This window comes from Rhinolophus hipposideros, assembly GCF_964194185.1.
Source record: "Rhinolophus hipposideros genome assembly, chromosome: 10".
Classification (NCBI taxonomy): domain Eukaryota; kingdom Metazoa; phylum Chordata; class Mammalia; order Chiroptera; family Rhinolophidae; genus Rhinolophus; species Rhinolophus hipposideros.
In genome coordinates this window covers 21854070-21869731 of record NC_138056.1, presented here as the reverse complement: position 1 = coordinate 21869731, position 15662 = coordinate 21854070, and the positions used below count along the sequence as shown (strand labels likewise).

At 41.7% G+C, this 15662-nt stretch overlaps 1 protein-coding gene across 2 annotated transcripts in view; it reads right to left on the bottom strand.

Moving 5' to 3' along the window:
* Window positions 1-15662, bottom strand: part of PAMR1 (peptidase domain containing associated with muscle regeneration 1) — a 107119-nt gene that overhangs the window by 15669 nt on the left and 75788 nt on the right. For both annotated transcript variants that reach the window (XM_081063870.1, XM_081063869.1), the window contains exon 7: window positions 967-1179. In XM_081063870.1, coding sequence (XP_080919996.1) covers window positions 967-1179 — 213 coding nt within the window. The remainder of the gene's footprint in view (window positions 1-966; window positions 1180-15662) is intronic.

Below are 15662 nucleotides of genomic sequence, written 5' to 3'. Positions count from 1 at the left end.
GAGGCAATTATCTGGACAATCTAGGCCAAGAACATGCTTTTCTTCCCTGGAAACAGCCAGATCATTGTGACCTGCCCCTCAAAGAGAGGGGCTATTGACCTGGAGCCACCAGTAAATCAATTCAGTAAGAAATAAGCATCCCCACCACCAAGGGTTACGGGCAAAACATCACTCTACATTTCATTTTTTCTGGTCCCACACTACCTTTTTACCTTTAGCTCTCAGATTGCCTCACTTTGAGTTTACATGATTCTCTCACTCCTGCCTACATCTCTTTTCTTTTTCTTTGTCTTCCCACTGGAATATAATATTGTCCCAGCTCCTCTTCATCTCTATAAATCCCCACTCCACCCCCCACCCCCTCCCCCGCAGCCTCCCAGACTGGCTCCAATCCTACTCACTTCACGTAATGGTTCCTACTTCAGATAATATCGATCACCCCTTTTCTTTGAACGTAAACTCTTCACCTGTTCCAAGAACTCTGCCTTGAATATTCAACGATTTACTGTCTTTTTAAGTTATTTGTAATATCTCAAACCCTCCTCCACATAAGCAGGCAGGCCTGATGTGTCTCTTTGTCCTTGTATTTCTTACACTAACTTAATATTGTATAGAGACTGGATAAATGTAGCTATAGAAATGCATACGGATTGCTTCCCTTCTTTCCTTGGGTTTGCACATAGAAAACTCAGCCCTGTCATCTTTCCTAAACTGCTCGGAAAACTACGTCACTTTTCTTGATCACATCAAGATGTGGTGAGTACGATGAGCAGGTCCTAGGACAGTCCCAAACAGAAGCAAATGTTTTTAGGGATGGTTTCCAACCTGAGAGTAACATATGGGTCCAGTGAGAACTTAAGAGAGAAAAGCATTTTCCAGGGACTCAAAACATGTGTGAGAGCCACAGAAATGTCCAGCAACTCCAACTACTTCTACACACAAACTTCACAAAACTTTGCCAATTACCTTTTAGGCATATGGGCTGCTTCCCTGACCACTCTCCATTCTGCTGGCAAGTTCTCTTCTCGTTGCCACTAAGAACATACGAGTTGTTACAAAAGAAGGATACAATAGTGCCAATTTTTGCATAGCGTCCATTGATGAGCCCAGGGCCTCCTGTTATTTTCTTGTACCCATTGACTGGGCCCCCAGGGTCGGAGCAGTTTCTTTCTTCAACGACTAAAAGAGAAATAAAAGAAGACCTATTAAAAGTCTGAAGCATTCCATTTTAGAATTGAATCTTTTCATGTTTCATTGCGTTAAAAATGCAATGATATGGAGCCTGCCAACAATGGCACTCAACAGAATTACCAAGAGAAAACTCGTAATAGAAAATGCATGAATTAGCTATATCTTTCCCTTGCTTTAATGATTTAGTCTTAAATTAAAAAGTATTTCATTCTCTACGTAAATAAATTTCATACCACAACTGGCTGTCATATCATCATGTTCATTCCTTTCTCAAAGTGTGGGAGCTGGACAAACCTGGACAAAAAAACACATTTCACCTAGATTTTATGATCAGTATACAAGGGTTATTGTTTTTCAGTGTTGTATTATCTCTTTTGTTCACTAAAGCCTGGCCAATTGAACTAGACTATTTCCTATTTGTGTTGTACGCAGAAAGTAGAGCTGATTAGAAACAAGAGTGCATATATGACATGAATTTTATTTAGATTTTACATTTCATCTTCAGAAGCATAAGTATGTTAAAAGTTAGAGCTAAGAATACTAGAGAACTCTATAAATTCAAAGCTACAACAAATTTCCCTTGATGTCCAAATGGAACTTTCCATCTAAACTCTAAGCAATATTCATTACGAAGGTATTTCTATTCCCTTACTCGTGTTAAATAGCTACTTAAACTAGAAATAGCATCACCAGCTATTCTGAGCACTGAACAAGATATTAGATATATCATGGAAATATTCTATCAGATAGATAACATATTTTCCTCAAATAGATCGTAACACAATACTGAATATTACTTGCTAAGGACATAGAGTAAGTCCCCTGAAGAATTCAACCTTTAATTGATGAATTTGGGTACCAATTACTCTATCAGCCTCCCTAGTCTGTTTTTCATCTTTTCTTCTAAGAGACTGGCTCATTCCTATAAAACAGTCCCCATACAATACAATTATGCATTTGACATGCTTTTCTTCCCATAACTATCCAATTACCTTTCAAGCAACTTGCCTCCAGGCGAACTATAATTTTATATATATAATGTGATGGCTCAGTGCGAGGTCGGAGGGATAGTGGATGGGGGGAGGGGGGTTCACAGTGTGAGGGATATAAATGATGAACATCTAAGTACTACCTTGTCTTGTACACCTGAAACTAATAAATTAAAATAAAATAAAGAAAGAAAAAGAAAAAGAAAAGAATCTCCATTCAGATAGCGCTTTTAAAATATGTGAGAACGAAAAGTCAATAATTTTCCTATGTGCAATTTGGCAAGGTTGCTAATATTAGCCAAACCACAGGTCTGTCTACTCTAAGATTGCCCAAAGACCAGGCGGCAGATGACCTCAGTGATATTCTGCTTCTGGGCTACGCAATATGAGCAATTTCCCTGGGGGGTGACTCCAAAACCCCACCTGAAGTGTAAAAAGGGGACCTCACTGAGTGAGCTGTTTAAAAAATACCGATATGGTATAGGGAGGACAATGTACTCTTTGAAGTTTCACGTGGACTCAGCCCCAGTGCTTTGTATTTCCAGGAAAGCCTCCATGATGTGGGAGGAAAAGGCAGAGAAAGCATTCTCTATTGCTTCAGAGATGGGGCTTCCTTCTTATGGTACAGATTCACTCAGTGCTGAACAGGTAGCCCAGAAGCAACCGACAGGAGCCCCCAGACTGCAATCATCTCAAAAGCATGGTAGGTTACACTTGCAGGATTTAGAAAATGGAATTAGCGGCCAACATAAAAATCAAGGGATTTCTCATAAAAATCTGTGTCATCAGCTCCTGACAAAATTCAGATCTGGAAATCCTGGGCCTGTATTCCCACATGGCAACAACCCACTGGCATTGAGAAGTGGCTTTCAGCTTACATGGTAGCTGAGTTCTTCACTTGGCCACGGCCCCCACCAGTTGCCAGCTCAGGCAGGCACTTGAATCCGTGGCCAGTTAGCCTCTCAAAGCGCTATGATTTGTGCCATTCAAGTGTAGTTCTTCATCCATGTTGAGCTTTGCTTCCTAGAGCTCATGGCCAAGAAAGATTGGGTGATACTTAAGACCAGTCCTGAAATATTGAAAGAAAATGAACTATACTCTAGCCATATCAGCCTCAGCAGAAGGTAAGAAACCAGTTCAACTGTAAGCCTGATAGTAAGTGTTTCCAAGGTCCACTAGGTTGCCTTCCCATGGTTTCCTATGTGCAGGATTCTCATCACTATATTCCATTTAATGTGAGTTTAACTAGCAGGAACTTTGAAGAGTTCTAGAGCCCTTGGAGGTAATAAAGCCTTAGGACAATTCAAATCCTTTGTTTCTCTCATTAAAGAGGCTTGAAAAGAAAACTTAAAGAGAAACTGACTGAGGATTACAAACAAGTCTGCCAAGGCTGAGGAATTCTGCCATATTTCTATAATTCTTAGATGTTTACTCTTTCATTATGCGATATGTCTCACATCAGGTCACATATGTACTTTTCGTATAATGTTTCTTTACTCCAACCCCCAGAAAAGCTATAATTAAATCAACAGTGCACCTTAAACTTGATGAGATCTTAGAATGGAGAATTATTATTTGGTTTTAAATTGTTGCTCATGGAATATCACCAGGATAGAGCCGAGTGATGCTTCTGAGTTAGGAAGCCAAGACTCTGTGGCTAAAATTCAAAAGAAACACAGATAATAGAATTAGACTTATAAAGGATCCAGATAATGTCATTGTTTGACACTACTTAAAAATAATTATACTGAATTTGTTCAAGGAAAGTAAAGACAAAATTGAGAACTCAGGTAAAAAACTGAGAATGTTGAAAAATACCCAGCGGAGGAATCTAGAACTGAAAAGTTACAATGACAAATTTAAAAACTCAGGTGAATTTAGTAGCAAATCAGGTACAGCTTAAGAGTATTAATAAATTGAAAGATAACTTCAAAAACAATCAGAATGAAGGCCAAGGGACTAAAAGGTGAAAAATGCACAGCAAAACAAAAGGGACACTGGGGATACAGTGAGAATGTTAATAAATAATTGGCATCCCAGAAGGAGAAGAGAGAGTGAATGGAGCAAAAACAATAATGTAAAGAGATAATATCTGAAAATGTCCCAAACAGATGAAAGACGTCAACCAACAGATTTACAATGTTCAAAGCCAGAGAAACAGGAAGAGAACCACACATAGATGTAATATATAAAATTGTTCAAAAACCAAAACCAAAAGAAAAATAAACAGCCAAAGAGGGAAAAAGGGACTGGAAAAAACATCCTTAATACAATTATAGTGACTGTCTCTGGCTTGTAATTTTAAAAATGATTTTTGCTCCTTTATACTTCCCCTCCCCCCAGGTTTTATAATCAGAAAATGTAAGCAAAAGGGTGGCTGGATGGCTCAGTTGGTTAGAGTGCAAGCTCTGAACAGCAGGGTTGCCGGTTCGATTCCCACATGGGCCAGTGAGCTGCACCCTCCACTACTAGATTGACGACAACCAGCTGTCGCTGAGCTTCTGGAGGGACAGCCGGCTGGCTCAGTTGGTTAGAGCGTGAGCTCGCAACAACTCTCAACACTTTTGCTGGTTCAATTCCTGCATAGGATGGTGGGCTGCGCCCCCTGCAACTAAAGATTGAAAATGGAGACTGGACTTGGAGTTGAGCTGCGCTTCCACGACTAGATTGAAGGACAATGACTTGGAGCTGATGGGCCCTGGAGAAACATACTGTTGCCCAATATTCCCCAATTAAAAAAAAATTTTAAAGAAAATGTAAGCATAAGTTTGTGGTTTACTAGTTTTGTTGTTTCTGTTATTTTTTTTTTAACGCATCAGGCAAAACGGTTTGGGGCCTCCCGACTAAGCCTATAAACCTAGCATTAAATCTTCCATATATTTTTTGTTTGATTTGCACCCCATGCCAATCTGTTTACTAGTTTGCATAATCATAGAGTAACCCAAATTTGCATGAATTCAAATTTAAATGAATTTTGTCACTAGACCCTGGTCGAAAAAGAATGGCCTCCTGGATCATATAAATACAGGTTCAAATAATCATTTGGTTTCTCAGTGTCCAGAACAAGCACACAGTAGGTACTCAGTAAATGTTTGTTGCTGAGTGGAAGTTTACTCATTTTTCCACTTAATGAACTAGGACCTAAGGAAATTACTTAATCTCTCTAGGCCTTGCTTTTCTCATCTGTAAAATAGGATAATATCACTTACCTGTCTGTGCTGGTTTTGAGTAGTTTAAATAACACACAGTTTCCTTTTCCCTGGCTGCCTTTATTTACAAAGCACCCCCCATCTTTAAAATTTAATCCCCCAAATTCATAAACCTTAAAGAAAGGAAAACCCACAACAAAGTCTAAAGGTCCACCATTGGCCGTATTTGAGTAATAGACAATATTCCACTCTGTTTTCTGGCCTCTTGGTAATGGGTAACCATGATGGGCTTCCAGATCTGAGTCCAATATGCTTATTAGGACTTCTCAGTACCAACCACGGTCTTTAGACACGTATCTCTTTTAATCTTGAATGATGAAAGTTAAAAATTGTATCCCGGTATCAAACATCCAGTGGGCATTATTCTCTCTTCCCTGTCATTTATTTCCTGTACTTTCCAAAGCTGAACACTCTCCTACGATGCTTTGAAGAGAATTCTAAGACTGCCTCTATCCATGCTTTCCTCTCTTGGTTCAGACATCTACCTGGTGGGTTCCCAGACTATCTGCATCTCATCAGAGCGTCTCCCCAGGGTTAAATTTCAAAACGACCTCTTTTCTTCTCCCATAGCTTCTCTTTTTAGAAACCTTTGTATCTCCCCATTGAACAGATTCATGAATCCTTTCTACTTGATTTTTAAGGGCTTTGTGTTTCATTTCTCCTCAGTGGGATGGATGTTTTCACACAAAGTCAAAGGAGAAATGAAAACATTTGCCTCTCTGGCCTGAAGGAACATCACCCTCCTGCTTTGCTAAGTAAAATATTCCATGATTACTAATAAATAGCACATTGCCCTGTTACTTTTGGGACTCAGCCCGGGAACAGAAATACATTAAGTTTAGCGAGCCCTTACATGCTATTTCATGAACAACAACTGCATTGGGAGTGCGTTTTTCTGAGATACTGTTTCATATAAACATTCAGAGAAAGATTTCTCTACCTTTGTCTTCAGTTTTTCTCAGGGCAACGGTATGAGGTGGTCTGCTGCAATACCACTTTACGGAACGACATAGGATGGCTTTGTGATAACTTTGTAGTGAACCCTATGGGTGCCCCACCCAGGTCCCCTCATATCCTTTTACCACCTCAGCTTCTACAACCTGAGTTTTATTGCTGAGCGCTGGCACCTGCCACCTTTGGAGCCTTGCCTTCAGGCATGGGTACCATCTTGCCCATATGAAGAGCTGATAAATACCTGGATTTTTGTCCCCTTCATGGCCACCCCAGGGTAGCCTATACCCATTGACTAATGGGTGTGGAAGGACAAAAACCCAATTCCTGTTCCTCTAGGTGTCATTTACAGCCCCTTGCACCCTACGGGATCAGGCTGAGGCTGGGCGTTCAGTTGAAATCACTCTCGCTTGATTTCTTCCTCTTTTCTATCTTGCTTCCCCAGTCCTCTTACTGGTTGGTCCTGGGAGTACTTCCTTTAATAAATCATTTGGACCCAAATGCATGGCTCATGGACTGTTTTGGAGAGAAAGTAACCTAAGACAGCTCTGCTGCTTTCTTAGTCCTGTGCATCAGGGACATCATGCCTTCCCATGGTAGCACTCCTGGGAGGTGACAAGACCCCCGAGAGGCAGCTGTCTCAGCCCTGGGCATTGATGCCTTTCAGCACTCTGGGGGATCGTGGGGAGGATGATTGGTGGGGCAACTAGAGGGGCTGAATGTCATCGGAGGGCCTCCAACCTCCTCACATGCTGTCAGGCTCCAGGCAAGCCCCAGGCCAGCAGACCTGTTTTACCTGATGGGACTGAGTACTATGAAACGATGGACTTCCCCAAGCTAAACAGTGTGGCCCTAAATCCACCATCTGAGGGTTCTCCCTGATGATTTGGTGCTGTGTAAAAAGCCAGGGACCTTTCCACAACCCTAGGATACAGAGGACACCCCACCAATGACTGAGACTGAACGTCTATGAGCCTGAATTATGGGTCTCAGAATTGGATTTAAGTTGATTTAAAGCAAATAAAGTTATATCTTTTGCTCTCCTATCTGACGGGTACACTAAAATTCATACTCAATACAAGGCAGCTGAGATGACTTGGTCTAGAAGTTCTATAAGAAATGGACATGATGATGGAGACATCAGGAAAACCTGGAGATCTTTTTAGGAAAAATGACTCTTCAGGGCACACAAAAACCACTTTTTCTGTGCCCTCAATATAATAGATCAATTCTATTGAATGTGACAAAAGGTATCCACACTCTTTGCCCCTAACGTAGGAAATGGACTCACCTCCCATTTCCCTAATAATCACAAAACTCAGGGGGCAGATCCCAGCTGTGGCAAGAAAACAGACGTCTCTTTCCATTATATCACTGTCCACTGTATATCCTGCTTCACAAAATACCTTTTCCTGAATAACTGCAGAATGCTGACTTGATACACCAGACTCCCACGAACACATTTGTCTTTTCAGTTTGCTTCAGTCTCAAAGCTGTAAGCTTAAATTTGGAGACAAGATCTATAAAAAGCCCCAGGAACCAACGAAAATAGTCACTGCTTTGCCTTGGGAAGTCCAGCGTGTATTTCGGTAGAGAAAGACTGTGAAGCGCTATTGATTTCATTGATTAATTTTCTTGTACCATATATTTAATCTGTGCCTCTTCTGTGCCCAGCAGAATAAGGCATTGGCAGATGTTTTCTGTAACTTTAACGTGGAGCTTTTTCGTTTAAACACAGAAATAAAAATTATGTCAGTTAAGGCTTGAGATATCTCAAGGTTCTCCCCAGCTTCACTTACACACTTATAAAAATATGGTTTGGGGCTTTCCTTCCCAATTACTGATTCCTCAGGTCTTCAGGAGAGTAGATCTACATAGATGTATATGTATTATGTATATACATATGTGTATGTGTATGTATATATATACATATATGAAGGTCTGGCAATTAAGTTCGTGAACTTTCCACTGTGTAAATGCATGTATATGTGTACGTATGTGTATATAAACGTATACGTATATGTAGATGCATTTTTTTTCATTAGCACCAATTTATCCTAAGTGATTAGTGTCTTCCTTAAATGTGCTTCTAAAATTATACCAGAACATAGGACCCTAACCAAAGAATAAAATCCAGGTAATCATGGGGAGCTTAAATGAGTCTGAATGGTGGGGTAGAGGTCTCAGCCAATACTATCCATCCCCAGCACTTAACTGTAGTCTGAGTTGCAACAAAGATTTCATCAGGTGCAATCAATTGAACTGGGTTGACACCACTTAGCCTGCTGTATTCTCTGAATGAAAACCTCTCAATCTCCAGGATGGAGCCTGGGTGAAATGGAACCAAATCTAATTTAGATGTTTCTGTCAAGGATAACCACTGGAGACTTGTTAGAATTCAAGCCCCCAGTTCCATCACATTTGTGTTCTCCTTGTGGTACCAGACAGAACTGTTGATGCAGAGATGACCATTTCACCAGGGCTCACGCTGAAGTGAATGCAGTGTGACCAGCGGGTCAAGGGCACAATTACAGAAGAGGAGACAATGAGCAGGGGCCCAGTAATGCTTCGCTCTGGTGGGAGCAGCCACATTCTACCCCTTGCCTGAAAAATGCAAGATGGTAAAGTTTGCCCGAGTCCTTCAGAAGATTCCAAGTCTTTTGGGAGGCATTATGGTGACTCCACAAACATCACTGGGGTCTCCACTCACTTCTACCACCCCACCCTATATAAAACTAGGCTGGCCTTTATGCACACAGGGAGAGAGAGACAGAGAGAGAGAGAAAGAGAGAGAGAGAGAGAGAGAGAGAGAGAGAGAGAGAGAGAGAATGATATTTGAGCATCCTGCAGACAACGCAACTCTGACATCTATATTATTCAACATTGACAAGGGCTTACCTAATATTTTAAAGAAACAACCAAAGGCGACGTAGCTGACCTGACCTCTAGCCTCTACGAGGTTAGCACCTCAAAGAAATACTTTCATGAAGTGTCTTAGGGTTGGGTTCCCCCAAAGGCAAGCTATGAGAGATTTGAGTGCAAGTATTAGGCTGGTGCAAAAGTAACTGTGGTTTTTGCAATTCCTTTTAACCTTTTAACCTGGTGCAATTACGTTTGCACCAACCTCATAGTTTATTTAGGTGGCAATCCCAGGAAAGACCAACAGCAGTTGGGAGGGAAGTAAGACAGGGAAGTTCACCAAGAAAGTTCCCAGTGGGAGCTACGGGGCCCAATGCCATTGGGAAGTGAGGAGACAGGGTAGAACCTGCCTCAGAGTCACCCTACCCAAGTTATAAGGGATATGCGTCACTGCCTACTAACTGCCATCAATCATTTCTCGAAAAATACCACCACACTGAAATAATAGATAGCACAAAAAGGCAAAGAAACAATGGAGACACAGTCCTACCAGAAAACCAGAGATAGAATGATAGGAAATTCTCATGTATCAATAATCACCCTAAGTGTAAACAGACTGAACTCACCAATAAAAAGACACAGCGAAGCAGATTGGATCAAAAAAGTAAACCCAACCATATGCTTCCTACAAGAGACACATCTCAGCTACAAAGACAAATATAGACTCAAAGGGAAAGAGTGGAAATTCACATGCCAAGCAAATGATATTCAGAGAAAAGCAGGTATAGTCATACTGATATCAGATGAATCAAACTTTGGGATGATAAAGGTAACAAGAGACAAAGAGGGACATTTCATAATGGTAAAGGGGACTATACAACAAGAAGACATAACAGTCATCAATATTTATGCCCCCAATCAGGGAGCACCGAAATATACCAAGCAACTACTAACAGAACTAAAGGGAGAAATTGACCAAAACACAATTATACTAGGGGACCTAAATGCATCATTGACAGTTATGGATAGATCATCCAAACAGAAAATAAAAAAAGATATAGCAGCCCTAAATTACACATTAGATGAAATGGACATAATTGACATTTATAGAGCACTTCATCCTAGGACATCAGACTATACATTCTTTTCTAGTGTACAAGGAACATTCTCAAGGATAGACCATATAGTGGTACATAAAATTAGCCTCAGCAAATTTAAGAAGATTGAAATCATACCAAGCATCTTCTCCAATCACAAGGCTTTGAAATTGGAAATCAACTGCAAAAAGAAAGCAGGAAAAACCACAAATACATGGCGAGTAAACAACATACTTTTAAAGAACGACTGGGTCAAAGAAGAACTAAGAGGAGAGATCAAAAGATACATAGAAACAAATGAGAATGAAAATACATCCACCAAAATTTTGGGGATGCAACGAAAGCAGTTTTAAGAGGGAAATTTATATCATTACAGGCCTATCTCAAGAAATGAAAAATCCCAGATAAATAACCTGAAGTTACATCTTAAAAGAAAAAAAGAAAGAAAGAAAAATGATGGGATAACATGAACTTCTGGGCACCTTCTGTCTTCCTACAGATAAGAGCTCTGAGAGCTAGAGAGCCCTCAGGCAGAACGGCAGTAATAAAGGTCTGGAAGCCAGTAGGCCAGCGTGCACATAATGGTATAAGCACATGAAGCCCAGCTCCTTTTTTTTTTTTTCCAGGAGAGGTGGAAGGATCTAGTTTTTGAAACTATATGGTATAAAATAAGATTAAATTTCTGTTATCTACCAAACTAAAGTGGAAAACATTTCCCCAGCACCCATCTTTAGCTAAGGAGAGGAAAGAAGCAGGGGCTATATTTACATCTCCAAATGAACTTGGGTTCGCTTGCATTTAATATATTAGGTTGGTGCAAAAGTAATTGCAGTTTTTGCATTTCTTTTAAACCTTTTAAACCGCAATTACTTTTGCACCAAACCTAATGCAATTAGAGCCATACCAACGAAAGCATTTCTCTTTTTGCCATTGCTGCCAGGAAACTCAGAATGAGAGCCATTTGAGGTTGGTCACGACATCGGATGTTAAATGTTAAATGTTACATGCAAATGTTAAAGCAAATGTAACTCTCTCATCCCATCAAATATTCTCCTTCACGCATTCTTGCCCTGCTCCTAAATTATTAATATTTTGTTTTCCTTTAATTACTATTATTTAGACCTGCTTGCTTTCAGAAATAGTTTGATGTCATTTACAAAACTGCACGTGAAAAAGCATACATTTCTTTTCTCAAATTTTGTATTAATGAAATATTTAGTATCCAGCCACCTGGGTACTATTCTGTCTCTTTAACAGGAACTGTGTGTCAGAACTGTAAGATTATCTGAGAATTTCAGCATAGAAAACAGATTCAAAATCAGCAAAATTCACTACCCCATTATCTAGCTGGTGCTCGACACTGGGCAGGTAAGGCGTGTGAGTCTCAATTCTTAGCATACTCTTGATATCCACCCATTCTCACTCGTCACCAAAATCAAGGAAGCAATTTGTGACAGAATTCTGGTTCTGTTTGGAAAAGGCAGAACCTTTCCACTGGGGCTTTGTTCATTCTGGAATCCTGACAACACGAGATCAACACCCAGAGAAGAAAAACCACTGGATGGATTCCCTCTGTTCCTGCTTTTTTCCTGTTCCACTTACATGTGAGTTTGGTACTTCTGGACCAAACCAAACATCTTTTACTCCCACAAGGGTCTTCCCCAACCAGGAATAATGACACCAAAAACCTTTCTTATCCCTTTCCAGCCAATAGCATTCTGACCCCCTGATGTTTTTCTCCAGCCCCCAGCTGGTGTGAAAGAGACAGTATCCATGTGAAATTATGCTTGGATTGCACACACTGCTATTTATTCATCCGACAGCAATTTGGTGGCTGAGGCTTACAATTAGCTATTTGATCTTAATCAGTATTGTCCTTGCCCCAGGGTACACTGGGTCTTTTGGACACCGCTTTTCCGGTGTTTAGATGGCCTAGTTAATTAGACAGTTGAAACTGCCTGTGCTGAAGATACAGGTCAACTTTGAAAAATCTTCAGAAACTCTTAGTCGTTTTACTTTTGTCCACAATCACCCGGATGCATTCCCATTGGGTAGAGTAGATGTGTAATCTATGTAGCTGGTAGAAATTTCATTACCCTCTACCTAAGGGAGCTGCTCGGTTATGGCCTTCTTGGGGTTTCCCCAGTTCTCGGGAGGTTTCTGAGTCAGCTCCTGGGGCTGTGGTGGGGGGTGGGTACTAACACTAAACTACTGGGGACCATGCCCCCCTGTGGTGTTGATACTCAATCTTTCAAAGTATAAGCAACGCTCACCATGAAAATGGCCTGAACTGAACATTTCCACTCTGTTTAGCCTTGAGAATAAGGAGAATGACCTTGTTGAAGACTCCCGAGGTGCTGGGCACACCTGAGTGCTGGGAGATGAGTAATTCTCACTGCCCACTTAGTAATGCTAGTCAGCATCATCAACATACGCCTCACTGGAAGAAGTTGTAGCCAGACACGTGGCATTCTTCTCTGTGCTTGAGAAAGGCTAAGATTGGAACTGTTTTGTGGTTCTGCCAAATAGAAGAAAAAATACATACTGTAGAGGCCTGCCTCACTTCCTCTGGTACCTAACAGACACTCAAAAACTTTGGCTGGATGAATCTGTAAAGCAGGGAAGGGAACGATACCTACCCGATGGGCTGTTGTGGCAATTAAATAAGACAATGTCACATAAAGCATACAGCCTGGCCGAGAGTGAGAACAGAGAATAATAACTACTGTTGTTGTTCATACTTGGATACCAACAAGAATGCTTTGCGTTTTGCAAAGAGCAAACGTCCATCTTCCGAAGCAGAGTGAGAGAGCAAATGTCCCACAAGGCAGAAGCATTTAATGAAAAGTGAGGGCTCCACAGTCTTTGTCAAGGGGTTGGAGTCAGTCTTAGGTTCATGCTGGCAGGGATGTTTTCCATCAGAAGTTAACTGCTTTGCTCTCACATTCTCCTGTTTCCACCCTCCAACCTCTTCCCTCAGGTGGGCATAAAGCCCATCCCAGCACTAACGGATTACCTCTTAACCCAGAACCAAAATAAAATCTGTCTGCTGCAGTAAATCCTGCCTCAGTGACCCCATCTGCAAAGGAAAAGCCAAGAGGACTCTGACAAGGAGCCAGCAGGTGGAAGCCCCTCCTCAGTAACACAATGATGGGTGTGGTCCTTTCCATTCCTTGCTCTCGGAGATAGTCAGGCTGGATCGTTGATTAGGTGGTCTCACCTGTCCTCTTGTTATTTGGCTGGAATGCTGTCCATAACCCAAATAATTGCTGACTAGCAAAATGTACCCCTTATAGGCCAACCTCCGAGTATCTTACCCTGAATGAGACACAGCAATGCTTGGGGTCAGAGGCCAGGGGCCCATGGAGCCCAGCAGTGTGAAGGCTAAAATATTGCTTGGTCTATGTAGACTCAGGCTCCCCCAACAAGGGAGTGATCCAAATGAAACTTTCCCCCTGAATTATAAAAACAAATCAACCCCTTGATAACCATACAAGGGCAACTTCCACTGTGTTTAGTGACAGCTTTTGCTGTTCAGATCTAAAGCCTAATGGGATAGCATCCCTCTAAGTACGCCAACAAGGATATCAGACATTCATTTCCATGTTAGGGAGAGCGAGGAGACAGGAGGCTCAGGTGGAAGGAGGTGTATGAGAAGGCAGCCATCGCTAGCTGATGGTCTTCCGGGTCTCCTCAATCCCTGAAGGCTCTGAGCTCTCAAGTGCTTGACGCTAACTAACAACTATGGATTTCCCAGAAGTCTTTTCCATGGAATTATCCTTATTGTCCCCATTCCCTCGCACGCTTAATTGCTCATTCTCTTTTTTGTCCTGTCTCTCTAATAAAATATGTTAAGTGACGCTCTGGAGCGCCAGTTTCCTCTATGACCACCAGGGGACTGACATACAGCCCATTACAGGTTAAGTGAGTGACTACTAAAAAACTCCATGAGAAAAAGGGAGGCTGACCAGGTAATGACGTTTGGGCAACCTGCTCTGGAGTTTTGCCATTACTCCACTTACCATTTCTAATGGCTCCCTCGCTAGGCTGTCCCAGGTACAAAGGTTTCCCATCCATCATGCCCAATGTGGGTGTCTTCTCGTGGGATCCAGAATTCTTTTACAACAATGACCTCGACGGTGTCTACTTGCCCTTTTAAAACCAGATCTTTCTCGCCTGTTTGCAGGTGCAGTGGTGGCAATACTTAGTGTCTGACAACGCTTTGGGAAGAGCAGCTCACAGGGAAAACTTAGAAACTCGTGGAATAATTTTCTTAAGCCCTGGAACCCTAAAACAGGTTTGTTGGAGTCATCTAGCTTGTAGAAGCTAGCACTGTTGCCCTAACCCCTTGTCTGGAGAATCTCCTGCTTTCTGCCAAACATTTCAATGGCCATGACAGGGCAGCCAGAAGTAGTAAAAAGAATAATGGCTCCTATTATTCAACTCAGTGCCTTATGTGGATTATTTCATTCCATCCACACCAACATTCTGAGGTATGTTTGGTATTATTTTTCTGAACTTTATAAATGGGGAAACTGAGGCTCTTGGAAGTTAAATGACTTGTTCAAGATCACCTGGCTGGTAAATTGCAGGCTCAGAGTTAAAGCAAGCTCTTTTTGACCCCAGGTCCAAGCTCTTCCCCCTACTAGGGACAAGGACGCACCTATCTTCTACATGTTAAGGAGAAGATGGGACTCTAGAACAAAAACGCCAGGAAACAAGTCCATCTTGACAATGCCCCACCTTAGAACAATTGGTGTTAATCTCACCAAGTCCCCCAGCGTATTATTTGTCTGTGATGGGAGAGGTGATTGCAACCCACGGGGGTCTCAGCACATTCTCATAGCATCAGTGTTAACGTCTCCATGAAAACCACCAAGTTCCCTAATCGCTTATTCTGCTGAGAAGCACGGGTCATCTCTTTGAAGCTAAAGTATAAAGTGTGCCTCTCATCCTGGGCTCTTTTCTTCCCAGCCCTTGGGACAGGCTAGAAACCTTCTGATGCTCCCAAATCCCAGTGAATCCAGATTCACCATTTTTCTTTAATCGGTGGAAGCCGATTTGTTGCATTCAAAAGCACATCAGAGCCTGCAGGGTGAGCATTGTGCCCCAAGATTTAGCCCGTTTCATTGTCCTTCATTAGCATGCAGGGGGAAAGCTCGGCATGGTCAACTGGGCCAAAGGAACAAAGGCAACATGGAAACTGGAGCAGGGAAATGAATCCCTCACTCTCCACTTTTTCAAAACAACATTCTGACCACATACTCGAGAACTTATTTTGTCCTTGTGTTCCAGACAAAGAAACAGGAAACTTCAGAGGGAAAAAGGGGCCCCAGTTTCTTACACGATGGCCCAAGGAGGTTGGG